The 16922-nt window shown below is 40.1% G+C and overlaps 1 protein-coding gene across 2 annotated transcripts in view; it reads right to left on the bottom strand.

Moving 5' to 3' along the window:
- The window catches only part of IGF1R (insulin like growth factor 1 receptor), a 177495-nt gene that overhangs the window by 25770 nt on the left and 134803 nt on the right, over positions 1–16922 (bottom strand). The window contains exons 6-14 of one of the 2 annotated variants that reach the window (XM_084532536.1): positions 14147–14361; positions 12123–12249; positions 10812–11050; positions 10217–10384; positions 9816–10020; positions 6146–6432; positions 3103–3239; positions 1893–2052; positions 727–829 (exon numbers count right to left, since the gene is read on the bottom strand). In XM_084532536.1, the coding sequence (XP_084388662.1) occupies positions 727–829; positions 1893–2052; positions 3103–3239; positions 6146–6432; positions 9816–10020; positions 10217–10384; positions 10812–11050; positions 12123–12249; positions 14147–14361 (1641 nt within the window). Of the gene's footprint in view, positions 1–726; positions 833–1892; positions 2053–3102; positions 3240–6145; positions 6433–9815; positions 10021–10216; positions 10385–10811; positions 11051–12122; positions 12250–14146; positions 14362–16922 lie in introns of both variants that reach the window. The other variant, XM_084532535.1, reaches the window with a different exon arrangement.

The following is a 16922-nucleotide window of genomic DNA, read 5'->3' as shown; positions in this document are numbered from 1 at the left end:
GTACTTTACTTCACTAGATGCAAAGCCCTTTCTGGAGTGCTTGAGGAGAATTAGTACTATAGTCTGTACACAACTGAATTAGAGCTGGAAATAATGGGATATTCAAGGAGAGTAATTTATATGAGAGTAATAAAAAAGCTCAATACCTAAAAAGTTGCAAGCCCAAATGTTTGCACCGACTTCTATTAAATTCTCATTATGTATTTCAATTAAATAAAAAAGAGCACTAGTTATAAAGAGATAAAACTAAGGAAAACAAATCAATCGAGCAGTCCCCCAGGACTGCTCTGTCCAACACATAATTTTGTAAGTGGATGTAGAGACTTCAAAAAACCTTCAGAATTTGCAAGGAATCAAATTAACCTGACTTGAACTAAGTTTTCATGATTTATAGAGCAACCCATATTTCAAAGCTTCTGATTATAAAGGCTCAGTGTCTGTCATCATTGTCCCAGTGGATATGTTCCTGACAATCCTTCCTCTTCCCCTTTCAAACGTGATACTGTAATAAAAAGCCTCTTCATATCACAAGTAGCAGGCAGATTCTCGCTGGTAACTCTAGACCACCTCCTTGTACACACCAATAAGGCAGAATCTTCTTTAGCTTCTCAAGTGCTCTGAATGCCATTTCACTTCTTAATTTCTAACTTGCTCCACGGATACAGACTTGAAACTAAACAAGCCCCTTTTGCAGTTCAGCATTAACCACAAGCATTAACAACTCACCTCTTTTTGTTAAAGACGTACAGCATTATTAGTAAACCCCCAATGATGAGCAGGAAAGCAATGGGAAGCACAATTATCAAGTGCAGGAAGTTTCCATAGTTTGCTGCTGCAACCAACAAGAAAACAACTGTATCAGGGTTTCTATAAAATCTCCATTAACAAAGAAACATTCAAAACCCACTCAGTGTATTTCCATACAGGAGAGAAATCAAAGTACTCATTTTCTTGTCTGATGTGGAAAAATGTACTCAGAAACACTCCCTGACTGCAGATGAGTGGAACAAGAAAACAGACACTGAAAAGCATTAATTTTGTACAGAACAGTGTCTGTCTGGAGTTTGGTTTCACATGTTATGCTTAAGGACTTACATTCCTCAGGGAACAATACGCAATTGTTCACTTGCATATTAACCTTTCTTTTCCTCCACCTTTTGTTCACCTTGCAATTTCTTGTACTTCAGAACATATTCACACTGGTCTTTACCTCAAGTTCATCAAATGCCAGGAATTAGAAAAACAAGAATGAATAAGAAGACAAAATTCCAGTTTTCTGTGGATACAAGTGCTCTTCAGCTAAACACAGAAGTTCTTGAGAGGGTCTCTGTATACCCTTCACAGTGCTATTCTTCCTAAACCTACATCACTCCCGTAGTCAAGACCCTTTCATCAGTGTTATCTGTTAAAATGTTATTCTGAACAAGTCATGTGAAAAAGCATATTGATATTTAAAAAAAAAAAAATATTGCCAGCCAAAATCTTAACAAATGACCTGTTTCTTATAGAACTTTGCAACTGAAAGTAGGTTTGTTTAATTGCCACGGGTTTTGTACAACCCAGCTCCACGTTGATACTTCTAACACTGAATTCCCAACTGTGAGCTGGGCACCCCAGGGAGCCACAGTAGTGTGTTCTACACACCCATCACCTGATTGCACCTCTTATATGCATACAATCTATGAAAAAAAGCACCATGTCTGCAATACACCTCCTGCTTGTCAACACTTCTCAAAAAAATGGAACAGATGAATTTCCCAAAAACATCAGCAAGTAAGAGTATTCAGAGCACAGGCGAGAGGTTCATACACCCAATTACAAATGTAAACATTAAGAATTATTAAAAAGGCCAAGTCCCCCAGTTTGATATAGCCTGCAAACATTCGTCTTACATTTGGGTTGTACATAGAAAGAGACTGGCTCGGTCCATGACCCATTTCCAGCTAACGAAGTGGCCTGAACTCTAGCAGAATAGTTTCCAGGGTTCAGGTGAGTTAGTTTAGCTCCCCCGAGCTTTTTGTATTCCTGTCTGGAAACACATTCCCGCTTCTCCTGAAAGACAAAAGCAATTTGCAGTTAGTATCGTCACATTCCTCCTTGAGAAGATGATGTAGCTGTAAGATAAGCTTGTCTTTATAATTAAAAGGCCCATCTGATAATTTTTTTCTTCCAACAGCTTAAAGAGATGCATGGAATCCAAAAACTGACAAAAGGAAACAAAGGAATGAGATGTTGGTTGGTGCTAGGTGTTTGAAGTCACCGTTTCTATCACTGGTATGTAGAGGCCCACAGAAACATGTTAAGAAAGATCCCATTTTGTGTCTTAGTTGGCCCAAATGTAAAAGGGGATTAAATCAAATACTATTCAGTGATTTAAGTCTGAGTTATCTACAGATGTCTGAATGAAGACCACTACCATAAACACCATGCAAAAAGTTACTTAAGAATACAGAAACAGGTACATTTTAAAGATGACATTGCAGGTGAAAGTCAGAAAGGTAACTTTCTCAGTAGTAGCTGATCTCCAAGCTTTTTGTTACAGCCTGCACTGTACTGCAACTTAAAAAAAAAATTAACAAAAAAATCCTTCAGCTATTAATTTTAAAGACTGAATATACCCCAACATTAGATTTCCCTTCCTCAGTTTTGAGTTACATTTGGTAGTTTTTTGAAGCATAATAAAGGTGTCAAACTTGAACTTATTTCTTGTTTAGAAACTGCAGGTAACCCCTGTGAGCACAAACATCTAATCTAACAGGGTAATAATTTAATTTATAATATGTCCAACGTCCAATAATAATTTGGACCGTAGACTAGCTGCTAATTCACCCTCTATATCAAAGTGCTACATGAGCCTCAGCAAGCTCAAATGTGATGATGTTAGCTTTAAGTCACCAAATCTCTTCGTATAGCACTATGTCTTTTGCAGCATACAAAGTCAAAGCAATGAAAGCATACTACAGTTGTACTCAAACCTGGATTCTCCAAGACTGAGAATACATTTAGCCCAGTCTTGCTTAGCTAGTCAAATGTGACAAGATCAAAGTATAAAATACAAATTAGAGTTACAATTAATTCTGAACAGAATTATCAGATCCTCACCTCTCCATGCTGCCCATATTTGATTTCATACATTAGTATCAGCCCATTTGGATTGGTAGGCTCTAACCACCTCAGGTAGACGGTGTTTTCTTCTTTTGCTTCCCATGCTACTGTTCCTGGAATGTTATCTGCTCCCTCTGTAAAATATTTACAAGTGATGTGAGAAGAACACCTACTGCTTAAACAGGAACTTATAGAACAATTGATGGGAATAAAAAACAAAACAAAAGGTTCGTACTGTTCTTTAGAATCACAGAATCACAGAATTTTCTAGGTTGGAAGAGACCTCAAGGTCATCGAGTCCAACCTCCAACCTAACGCTAACAGCCCTCCACTAAACCATATCCCTAAGCTCTACATCTAAGCGTCTTTTGAAGACTTCCAGGGATGGTGACTCCACCACTTCCCTGGGCAGCCTGTTCCAATGCCTCACAACCCTTTCTGTAAAGAAGTTCTTCCTAACATCTAACCTAAAACTCCCCTGGCTCAACTTAAGCCCATTCCCCCTCGTCCTGTCACCAGGCACGTGGGAGAACAGGCCAACCCCCACCTCTCTACAGCCTCCTTTAAGGTATCTGTAAAGAGCAATAAGGTCACCCCTGAGCCTCCTCTTCTCCAGGCTGAACAAGCCCAGCTCCCTCAGCCGCTCCTCGTAGGACTTGTTCTCCAGGCCCCTCACCAGCTTCGTCGCCCTTCTCTGCACCCGCTCAAGCACCTCGATGTCCTTCTTGTAGCGAGGGGCCCAAAACTGAACACAGTACTCGAGGTGCGGCCTCACCAGAGCTGAGTACAGGGGGACGATCACCTCCCTAGCCCTGCTGGTCACGCTGTTCCTAATACAAGCCAGGATGCCGTTGGCCTTCTTGGCCACCTGAGCACACTGCTGGCTCATATTCAGCCGACTGTCCACCATCACTCCCAGGTCCTTCTCTGCCTGGCAGCTTTCCAACCATTCCTCTCCCAGCCTGTAGCTCTGCTTGGGGTTATTGCGCCCCAGGTGCAGGACCCGGCACTTGGCCTTGTTAAACTTCATGCAGTTGACCTCAGCCCATCGGTCCAGCCTATCCAGATCCTCCTGCAGAGCTTTCCTACCCTCAAGCAGATCGACACACGCACCTAACTTGGTGTCATCTGCGAACTTACTGAGGGTGCACTCGATGCCCTCGTCCAGATCATCGATGAAGATATTAAAGAGGACCGGCCCCAGCACCGAGCCCTGGGGGACGCCACTAGTGACTGGCCTCCAACTGGACTTGGCTCCATTCACCACGACTCTTTGGGCCCGGCTATCCAGCCAGTTTCTAACCCAACGAAGCGTGCGCCAGTCCAAGCCAAGAGCAGCCAGTTTCTTGAGGAGAATGCTGTGGGAGACGGTGTCAAAAGCCTTGCTGAAGTCAAGGTAGACCACATCCACAGCCTTTCCCTCATCCACCCAGCGCGTCACTCTGTCATAGAAGGAGATCAGGTTCGTCAGGCATGACCTGCCTTTCATAAAGCCATGCTGACTGGGCCTGATCGCCTGCTTCCCCTTCAAGTGCTGCATGATGACTCTCAGGAGGATCTGCTCCATGAGCTTTCCTGGCACTGAGGTCAAACTGACAGGCCTGTAGTTTCCTGATTTAGGTATTGATTTAGGTATCAAAGCATTGTGTTAAGTGCTATTTGAAGATCCAGAGAAGAAAACGCAGTTGCCAGGGGCTCGTTGGAGAGAAGTATTGCCTGAACTGCTGATTGCCAGAAATTGCAGCATAATGCAGCTTCACAAAGTATATTGGTGCTGTTTTAGTAACTGTGCTCTCTATGTGTGACAAAGAACAGTTTATCAGCACCTGGTTGTTCTTTCCAAACTTTCCGCTACACCAAAACTATGCAGACACAGCTATTCCCACCAAATGGCTGTAAACAACAGCCTGTTTGCACACGGCTGCAAAAACAGTAAAATCTGCTCCACTAACATCCCTTTGCTGTAGGCAATCTCATGAAACTTGTCACAGTTTAAAACAGAGTCCCATCAGTAATTCAGCAATTGCTTTATCCCTAGTCATTTTCACTCCTGATGATTTCATGATTTTTACTCAAATCCTAACAGGAGTATGAAGATAGTTTCAAAGAGAAAAAAAAAAAAAAAAAAAAGGCTACTTTTCCAAAGATACAGTGGCTGAGTTTACGAGAAAATTATTTAGTTTTTAATTTTCAGAGCTATACACTAAAAACTAGGAATGCTTTTTTCTTTTTCCCCCAACTAACAGATTTCCTTATTTCCTTGAAATAGGCAACACTTTTTGCTTTTTACTGACACAGCTGAATCTGCATTATGACAGAAACAAAGCAAAATTGCTACCACTCTGCATCAAATATTCCCAGACATCTGCTGGAGTCAGAAGCTCTTCGCTGGATGCATATGAGCTTACACTAAAATCATCTCTATTCTTCTCAGATGAAGTACAATCTGTGTAAGTCCCAAACATGAGTAGAACATTCAATTTCTCTTATTTGAAATATTCTAGATGCCCATGATTGGGCACAATGCAATACAGTACTCTTCCTGTTTCCAGGCTGGACAAATGCTTGGTCATTCTGTCACAGAAGAAACATTTGGCAAATATGCCTACCAGCAAACCTCTAACATCTGTAAACAGTTCAGCATGAGCATAGCAAAACTAAACATGAGCAGGGAAATGTTCCCGTCCTATTCAGCACACAAGGAACTGAAGAATAAAACCTTTAAAGCCATCAAGTCTGTGGCTCTCATCTACACAGCCAGGAAACTGATTCTCTCATAACCATGTAGGTACTAAAGGCACATCTGCACTTCTCCAGATCACAGGAAAAACTTAATACAGATCACTCGGTACACAGGAGAGACCGGAGAAGGCCATTAAACTACTGTAACAAAGCTTTATATAGTTCCAATTTATCTTCTTGCATTCACTGTTTACATTAAACCCCAATGCTTTCCTAACTGCTTTTGGAAGATTTGTCCCTTCTGAGATTGATCTGTTCCTGGAAAATAAAATAAAGCTTTATACTTGTGCGAGTGTACCTGAAGGCATGGTTCTTGCAAAGACAAAGTTGGAAGCGCTGCAGCCAAGTGTGTCAGCTTCATGGTTGCAGCTGTGAATATCAATGCGGTACAGAGTAAAAGGCTGGAGGTGGGAGATGACAGTTCTCTCCTTGCCATCCACTTTGGTCTCGAAGAACGGGTATTCCACCTCACTCTCCTCTGTGTCAGAAACATTGGTGAAGTGATCTGTCCCAGTCGTGTTCCTGTTTCGAGTGGCCAAAGTGGCATTTGCAATTCGGAACACGTCCCTCCGCTTCCGATCAGGTCTGTGGAGCAAACAGACACATATAGAAAAAGCATCTCTTAAGAGAAATTCATTTTTCCTCTAGCTCCAGAATAAGTGTGGGAAGAAAAAAAAATACAACAATAGAATAGGTAACTATGCTATTAAGAAAATAGCTAAACAAAGGAAACTGCAAAACAAGAAGAAAGCTTTCTCTTAAGCTGAACCTGCAGCACGTCAGCACATCCTACTGCACTTTCTTGGTTGGAAACCTATCTAAATTCCAAGGCTCACATCAAGCCTCAAGATAAATGTACAAACTTCTGACCACCCTGGTGCTGGCACAATAAACTGAAGAGCAAGAAGAGTTTCACTGTTATTTAATAAGCAAACTGGATCTGTATTTAATGACAGTAATGTTGAAGATTAAAATAAAATCAGATGTTAAAGGTTTAAAAAGTTAGGAGAAAAAACTTCTCTGAAGTTTACTTGATTAACAAAGCTAACTCTCAATAGGTTTAACTTACTTCTTTGCAGCTGCAATGGAATTGTAGAACACTGAATGCATGGCACTGAGAAAAGAAACCTTGGACGGCAGCTGCAAACCATGAAAGTTAACAGCCACTAATGTATAGCAATTTGTATCTCTAATTCTCACACCTGAACAATATCTCTGCAAAGGAACAATCTACCTATATTATAAAATAGAGCCCTAACATTTTGTATAGCAAAGATTTCACCAAGCAACTTTGCTTTACCTTACAGGCAGCTGTATGACATATAAGAACTGAATTAAACCTGAGGATTTACAGCAACACTGCTACTGTCCCAAGTCTAAGAAACTGCTATAATGGACAGGCCTGAGCGTCAGAACAAACATCAATACAAAAATACTCTATAAACATTTGGCTGGTATGAGCTAACTAACACATGATTGCTACATAACAGACATGTCACTTGGTCGTGTGTCAGATCCACATCTGTTTTGCACCAAAGCACTGACTGCAAGCTGGCTTTTCTACCTCCTGCTCTCCTTGTCACTAAAGTAAGCTGGACTGCTCACACATGGAAAGTAACACACCAGGGGAATTCAAGTAAAAAATAAAGAAGAGTGACAGTGGTCACAAAAACGTTTTTGGCTTGAATCCTATCCCACCTGCAATCACTTAGCCAGTGCCCATTTAGCACCTGATCAACACAATGGTTATCAACAAGGGTGAAATCTAATACACATGTACTAGAGTGAGTTGCAGATCAGGTAAGTAAGGCCTGCCCAAAACACACAACAGCAAAAAGCTGATGCAACAGGAGAAGTTAATTCACCATCAAATATACTGCCTTACCACACTCCGCCACAAAGCAGCATGTTGCAGAGCAAGCCAGAAAAGGCTGACTTGGTTTTGAAATCTTCTGGCACAGATTTGATGAATTTTTATTTTTTAGGATTTCACTACAATTTTTTCCAAATTCTTTTACTGCATCAAGTAGTCATTTTGACATTCTCAGTTGCATATAAACCACAGCACAAAAATAAATGAAGACAAGAAAAGGCCACATGGCAAACATGATTAAAATGTCAAGACATTTGACACCATTGCTTGTGTGTCAAGCAGTTTCCTGCTTTGGTGGAAAGGCACAGATAGAAACAAAAAAGCAAGCATCTAAGAAAATAAGGAAAAGTCTACAGATAAACATATGAAAATTCATCTGTTCTATTGAAAGAGAGGAAGGAAGAAAAATGTAAGAGATACTGAAGGAAACAACACCATGCACATCTAAAAATAAAATCAAATTGACATTAGGAAGAACAAAATATAAGCCGTTTAATATAAAAGCTAACTGTTCTTAAATTCAATGTCAATTTTTACATTAATTCCCATATACTTTCCATTATAAACAGCACCCATCTTATCCTGCTTGTTAGAGACCCAAACATGAAGAATAACTTGTCCTCCTGTGGTCAGGAGTGTCTGCCGAAGACTAACCACAGCCGTAATGTTTGAAATCTACCTCATGACTACAGTAATAGATATGGGGTCATCCAGAAACTGCACACAAGATTAGATCAACAGTCATTTTAAACAACCTTAAAACCACACAGTTGAATATTTTCATGCTGTATTACATGCTGCATTTTGTTCATAATATCCTGAAGACAGGTACAACACTGGAAACAAATACTACTATTGATGCTTGCATTAACACATTAACTAACTTCTCCCTTGGGAATGGAAAAAAAAATAAAAATTTGACATCAGCAAGTAACAAGCTGCTTAGATTTGTCCCATAGAGACATTTCACTAGCTCAAAATCTCTAATTTTCCTGACATACAGTCTCTTTAAAGTTGCTTAGCTATGCAGCTATTTCTGAGCATTACACCTTATCTGCCCTTGCTGTTACAAAACACACCCTTATGACAGTAAGTTAAGCAAAAGGGGAAACTGTCAAGCTTTCAGGAAATCCTTTGTGAACTGATCAGTTTATTTGTTACTTAGTTCAAGGTTCTGTGATTTTCCTTTTGTTTTGGGGAACAAAAGAAAATTTTGGAGAAAATAAATGACAATAAAGGCCCAGAAAATCACGATTGAGAGTGATATAACCTAGTCCTAATAAGCAACAGAGGCACACTTCAGAGCTCTCAAACACAGGACTTCACCATAAACTTTACCTGCCAACAGAGATGATGAGGTAGAATGCATGACTGAAATGTGATTGCTTACAGACTGTAACGTAGCAGCTATACACTGTGTGCTAGGTCCCAGGATCCAATTATCTGAAGTAAGACCAGCTTACATAAAGGATAAATTAGAAACTCAAGGATCAAAATCATCAAGTAATTCAGTAGTATCTACTCTATGATGCGTTACTATTCCACTTAATGTGTGTGCAGTAGTATTCATCACAGAAGAATGAGTCTATTTACTATTTCTCTTCAGGATAGGCCCAGGTAACCAATATGCCCTCTGCAATTAGTGCAGTGAAAGTATACCAGTTTCTATTCTGCAAGGTGAATGCACCTTCAAAGGCAAATAAATCTTCTGATTAGGAACATAAGCACTTAAATGGCTATTTAGAGAAAGATCTCATTTGAAAACCTTTCTCTGACACATGTTGCTCATCTCTGAGACCCTTATAGACAAAGAGCTGCTTAAGTGACTCTTGACTCTGAAAAGAAACCATCATGAAAGTCCTTGAACAATACAGGCAAGAAACCTTATTAATAGCTAAAATTGAGAGTAAGGTGAAAATTAGTGAATAAGAGAAGGTGCAAAGTAAGAAGACCACTGATTGTCTCACACAAATGGAAAGGCAATGTGTGTATGCTCCAGGTGTTATCTACATATGCTCTAGCATTCAGAAAGCCTTAGCTCCAGGAAATGTTTAAAAAAAAAAAAAAAAATCAATTATTAGCCAAAGTTCATTACCTGGGGACAAAGATGGAGTTGTGAAGGAAGTTCTCAAAGACCTTCCGGTACTCTGCTTCCTCCTTCTCAGCTTGCTTTTCTGCCTCTGTCTTGGGACAAGCACAACAAGGTCCTTTTTCTCCCCCACAGCCCTCTGGCTTGGTGGGTTCAGTAGCTTCTTCTGTATCAATGGTCCCATCAGCATATCTTCGAATAGGGACTTTATCTTAAGAGAACAGAGGCAGCTTATTTCTTTCCCTCTCCCTGTTATGAATATGGCAACAATACACCCATCCCTTTGTACTTGCTGCTATTCCCAAAAGCATTGTGAAGCAGGGCTCAGGCTTTAGCGCTTGTCAATAATGTGCCCTGGCAGGTAAGAGTCCCAGGCATTTCAACACAACTGCGTTTAGTTTTCCTACCTTTGGAGCAGTAATTGTGTCTGTAAAGATAACTGTCCTGAGGTTGCTGCTGCCATCGTACAATATAGTATGAGAGATTGCCATTGGGAAGAGAGGGAGGATTCCATTTCACAATCAGTTGGGAAGAGGAGTTGGATGCTGAAATAACATCCAAGGGAATGGATGGCACTGGGAAAAAAAGAAAAACGAAAAAAAGAAAATGAAGGTATTTTAAACCTGGCATGTTCCACAGTATATTTGCATGCAAGCACTCACAGTGAATCCTAATAAACTGCAACAAAAACCACCATCCTGTCTTAAAGAAAAAACTTCCTATATGTATGCCCCACTAACAATGGTTATGAAGGGTTCAACTGTAGCCATGTACAGCCCAAACTGAAACTGCATTAAAATTTACCTTCACCAGTGAGACAAAGCCTGATACCCTAAGGTATCAGAAAACCTTCATACAAATTTTAATGCTGCTTTTAAAATTATTAACTTCTTCTAGCATTGCATACATCTGCCCCAAAATTCTGTTTCTGAACTTGCACATTAATGTAATGAGCATACCTGCAGTATTATCAACCTCTTAGCTAAGAGGCCAGGAACTTACCTGCAGCATTGGTTCGTATATAAACAATTTCACTTTTTGCTCCATGAATATGATGGTTTTCCATCATTGTGAGGGTAACAGCCTTGACATAAATGGCATACTGAGTCCAAGGTTTCAATCCCTGCAGTAAAATTCCAGGGTTGTTCTCTTTGTTTGGCGGCAGGTCAACATCAACCATGTTCCAGCTATTGGAGCCACATGCATCTTGACCATCGTACTCCGTTACATTTTTAAATGGCCTGAAATATTCAAAGAAAAAAACTGTACAAAATATTTACTTGCTCCTAAAACTGTCGTGCATTTATGAGAGCACCTCGCTTCTACACTGCTCAGTGAAACAAATAAAACTTACTTGTTCTCAACAGCAGAATACAACAAAATAAAATTTGCTTTTATTTCCAAGCACTATAAAACTCAAAGTTCAGCTTTAGCTGCAGGTCTTATCTTTAGTCACTAGCAATAAGGCAAGGTCCTGCACAGAAATACTAATCCAGGATGTCTTTTGTTATCAGAAACAAACAGTGAAAAACTTCAGACATATTTAGACTTCACCTAAGCATATATGAAACAGAAGCGACTTAAAATACTTACTGACAGTTACTTAACAAGTTCTGCTTCTGTGTCTCACAGCCTTGCTCTGTATGTCATTATCACTGTTTTGAACCTACCTTTCAAACCCTCCAAACTACTTGTACAATTGCTGGACTCATTCGTATTTTGTCTCTACTTTAAATCTGAGATCATACAAGGACATGCAGAAGCAGATAAACCTCCCAAGAAATTATGCTTTCTCCAGCAACTGTGTCACTTCATTATCAAGAGGTATTAATGCAGAAAACTACTGAGGTTGGATAGCCTAAATAACCCTAAACCCAAAGTAAGGCAAGTCATCAAGGTAATACCACTGATTTGTGACACCCTCTTAGTACTATGACTCGAGAAGTAAAAGATCTCATTAGCTATAACAACATGACTTACAGAGAGCTCCAAAGTAGTGCCCTGAGAATACCCAAGCCATCCATCTCAGTTTTTCAAATTTGAAACTACCACACGGATTTGGAACTCATTTGTAGTCATCAGTCAAAACAATCCTTGTTTTAACTGGGGCATTTGCTCCATCAAGAAAAGCATTCGAATGAAAGCAGGACTTGAAAATGAAATTTGTAAACAGGATGGAATCAATAAACTGCATGAAATAGGAACTACCTGAACAACTTAGCTAACTAACTGTTCTCAGCAAAACAGCAGTCAGAATAAAATTGTCTACCATCCCTTTATTGTCTCCATTAGTCTCTGAAAATATCTACTCACGCTTCTTTGTAGTAAACAGTGAAGCTAATGAGATCTCTGTAATCCGGAGGTCGATACCGTTCCCACGTTAGTTTAATCCGATTCTTCAGTGTAGTGTTGGAAACAAAACGCAGAATGTGGCTTTCGCCTGCAAGACAGAAAGACATCACAGGGCAGAGTTAGCACTGCATCACCTAATAGTTTTTGCTCTTTCTTACATGTCAGTTTTAGCTAATTAGCCTTTCCGGTAGTGCCTATGATACCACAATATGCCAACTCCTTATTCCTGAGCTTTTCATCCTCATTTCATATTCATTCAATATATATTTGAGTGTTTAAGGGTAAGCACTGTCCTCAGCAACCACTACAGCGTATGTATGTTAGAGCTACCTGTTTGTTACTTTTTTCTTTCCGAAGAACGTTTTCTTTTAATGCATCATCAGAAAACTCCTGAAAACTACTTCAGACTTTCCCTGGGTGAGAAATGTAAGTCCTGTTTATTCACAGGACTGGTTTAGTAGCCCTAAATTGATCAGCCAACTCCAATGTCCAGGCAGTACCTGGCCACTCTATTCTCACTTTCCAAGACAATTTTTGATGATTACAATCTGTTTTTCTGGAGAATGGACAAGATGGAAAGGATAAAGGAGTTGACATTCCTATTCACTGCAGGCTGGACCAAGAACTCCACAACTCAGTTCATATACTGCACAGCCATTTGATGGCAGCAGCTTCCAGCTACTCTACTGAACGGAGCTGAATGAAAGCTGCCAGCTTGGAAACGAACAGCTTCCTACTACCAACTCACTGAGTTTTCCAATCCAAAACAAAATAGTATTTTAAAAACTTAATTCTTGGATGAAGAAATAGTGTTCTAAGTGTCAACTGTGAGTTTCTAATGTTCCATAGATGCCTCTGAAAAAATAAAGGACGTTTCACCCTCATGTACACTGGCACTATTGGTGCTATCTTTTCAAAGGCAGTTTAGCTTTTGTTGATTCTTTTCCCCTTTTCAGAGTCAGAAAGCTTTCTGTAATGTTTTTTTTTTAAAAAAAAACAGGCAGCGGCTGGCACTAGCCTCAGTGGTAGTAAGGACTGGCTGTGTGTCTGTAACTCCTCCAGGACTGCAAGCCTTTACTCTATTGAATGTGCAAAGAATGGAGTGTGCTTACAACAAGGATCTATGCCATCTGCATTTCTGCATCATGCCTAAAGAGACATTCAGCAGAGTACGTGTCCTAGTTTTGTAAACACCATCCAGAACAAGGGGACTTGACTTATACACAAGATACATTTTAATTTACTCAGCTCCAAGAACACCACAAATAGACCAAAGAAAAATGCACTGTCAGTTCTAAGAGTGTGAGGTCCAATTTGTAAGTGTTCCATCTTCTTAATTCCTACATGAGAGACTGCTTTTAAATGTGTTGGTTACACCTGGACACCTGATGTGAAGACCACTAAAGTCTACAGAAGACTTTCAAATAATTTTGGCCACTGTAGAATCCAAAATTAAATGGAAAGACACTGAAGTTTAAGCATACTGTACAACACTACAAACAATTCTCAAATAAAAAGCAAATAATTTGAAAATACAGCACGGAAAACTGAGTTTACAGCAAGCATTTCTAACAACATGATGCAATATTTGACCAGAGCTGAAAAGAAGCTTCAATGTAATGTAAATGGTTTATTTTGGAGTCTGTGGAGTTGTTATTTCAGCAGCCTCCTTAATATCAAGAAAGAATAGGTATCTGAGCAAGGAAAATACCAACAATGATGTAAATCTGCAAAGGAAACAGAAAAAAACATGTTCTTCATTGGCTATATCAAAAACAAGATTTTATTTCTCATATCCCAAGTATGTTCCTATTGTTATAGGATGCTGCTGTCACCAAAAAAAACAACAAAAAAAAAAAAAAAGTGATTCTGAAAGTCGTTTTCTTCAAACATTTGTTACAGAAAGCCCACTGTAGTGTCTAACCTCTACATGTTGTAACCGTCAGCAACATGGCCATGCGGTGTGGGTGGCTGTTTGAACTTACAAGAGGCTCTCTCCCCATTGTTCCTTGGATTTATATCTCCTTTGCTCTGTCGCCCTTTGGTTCCTGAAACTTCCTCCATACGGTAGATCTCAGAAACACACAGTTTAGGATTAAATGCAAAGTACATTTTCCCCTCCTTGATCGTCAAGTTATGATGGTTCCAGTCCCACAGCTGCTGAAGATTGTGGTTATCAAGCACATAAAAAGAATAATTCCTAGAAGGAAGTTTTTGAAGGAAAAATATTAGTTTTAATTCATAGCCAATTCCCACCAAGAATACCTTAATAAAAGCAAACTTTAAAAGACTTTATTTCCTCTCATTACTTTAAATTGCTATTCAGCAGAATAAATGTTTTCTTCTCTCCCATGGAGCAAGTTTTCCCTGAACGCTCACTTTGGTCAGAGGGCAGGGAAATGACTTCCACAGGACTCCAAAGCTGACACCACACCGTGTAAATCCCATTCCAACATGTGTTTTAATAATGAATAAATATGGAAGCCGCTACAAAGAATATAAATTCACTTCCCCTGGACAGCAGATCTCTACAATAGATTTTCCATTTTGTGGCAAATGGGAAGCAGTAACCACGTATACGTTATGGGAGGAAAAGCGTGCTGCAGTCCTGATGACAAAATAGTGAACACAGCTGTCTTGCTTGTGTTTACAAAAGCAACTGTAAGAGTTTGCATAGCGAGGCTTCCTTGCCTCTGTGTCTTAGTTTACCTTTTGGCCCAATAAAGATTTCCTACGTTGTGCCAAGTACAGTTGCGCCTATACATCAAAACCTGACAGTGAACAGTTGCATGGACTGCACAGTGCAGGAGCCACACTTCAAAGTACAGAACTAACAACACAGGCGGCAGCAGCATGTGCTGAGCCCGCTCCCTAGGCACAGCAGTAGAAGAATATGAACATGCTTTACTTCCACAGACATTAAATGCAAAGTTGTGTGTGTAAATCCTATCATACAGGAATTCCTGGTGCCACTTCACTGTGCTGAATGCAAAAAAAAAATAATAATAAAAAAAAACAAACAGGTGCAGTAAAAACAAGAGAAGAGACTCTACATCAGCAGTAAGACAACACCTGCAAAAACACATTTTCAGATAGCAGGACCAGGAATGCACAATCGGGAAATGAGTTAAAGGTTTGTGTAGCTGATGAACCTATATCAAAACAACCTATCACGGCAGCGCTTGTTATTCTGTTGGAAGTCCTACCAACACAATTTATAAACACAAAATCCATTACTAGTAAAATAAATACTTGCAATCTGTGTAAGCTATTTTGCACTGGTAAGTCCGTATCAACACACTTGTAGCGCGTAGTTAAAACTACACTTTCTGTGCATCATTTTAACTAGAGAGTTTGTCAGAGTAACATGGCAGACAAACCATGGGGTTCATAAGAAGCTGACCACTCATTTATTGTTTTCTTTCCACTGTTTCAAATAAAATCCAGCATTAATTCCTTCCTTGTACAACCTGCCATGAAAACTGCATTCTGGTTGCAATCTGCACAGAACATGGTTTCTGCACAGTTGCAGTTTCTTGTAACATACGAAAATGCTCAGTGTGTTTTCAGAACATGAGAAGGAAGAGGTTTATCCTATTTCCAAGTGTCCCCTAAATATCCATGACATGATTACTAACAAAGTTGATACACCTGGTACCACTGCACTCAGAAGCTGAGAAGAATGTGCTCCAGTGACTAACAGAGTTGAAAAGGGAGCACGTAGATATAGGTGTTAAATGCATCTTGCCAGGAGAGAACGATGATGCTACACCGCATGTGGGATTCAACAGATAGCACCAAAAAGCGTGTTTATTTCAGACACCTATTACTTTGTTACAGATGACTAAAATCCCTGCAGCTCTTTGTGTGCTGCTGAAAAGATGACACTTCACTATAATTAGCGTGTGATTAAGCGATGGCAACTAAGCTTTTCAGCAAAGACCCAAAAAGCTGGACTTGGACTTAATGCAATAAACAGAGGTGTGGCTCCACGACTACAGAAACCATCTTAAATATTTAATAACAGCCTAGCTTGTCTCCTGCTCACAACTGTGGCAATTATGCTTTAGACACTAGAGATAATTCCTGTATTAAAGCAATGTGGCTAAGCTTTCAAGAGAGGCGAATAAACAGGGCAAATCGAGCACACGCTGGTGCTTCACACAACTGCACGGAGTGGGCCACAGCCTGGAATTTCTGTGGATCATACTTTTAAAGCTTTACAGCATTTAAAGCACAAGTTTGAGCAACAGTCAGGGAAGGCAAACAAGTCCTAAGAGCTCCTATATACACTGAAAGTATAAATTAGGGGAAGTTATTCTGGCACCAATCAAAGCACCAGGGAAACCACACTTGGAATGCTATACCCAGTGCCAGTCACAGGAGATGTGCAATGCTGCGTGGCTCGAAAGGTGGAACAGAGGGCAACTGGAGTGCACTTAGGGCTTAGGTTATAAATAAAGTTATAAATAAAGATTATATCAGACTTTGGCTCCAGCAGCTGTGGAAAAAATAGGGATGCCAAGGAAGATAGGATGGGAAGAATAGAAGATTCAGTGTAGGAAAACAAAGCACTGCCAGTCAAACCCTAGAGACTGTACCTACGTGAATGACTGGAGAGCATGGCCTGAAGGACAGGCTAAACCTCCAAACAGGAGTAGGAAGCACAGCTGTTTGCAGGCTGTGCCATAAAAAAGCCTCAAGGCAACCTGCATAACCCATGCACACCCACAGGAGAGCATTCCCACAACAGGACGTGTA

Source organism: Aythya ferina, assembly GCF_964211825.1.
Source record: "Aythya ferina genome assembly, chromosome: 11".
Lineage (NCBI taxonomy): Eukaryota > Metazoa > Chordata > Aves > Anseriformes > Anatidae > Aythya > Aythya ferina.
The sequence above is the reverse complement of the archived record's forward strand: the minus strand, read 5'-3'. Positions and strand labels throughout refer to the sequence as shown.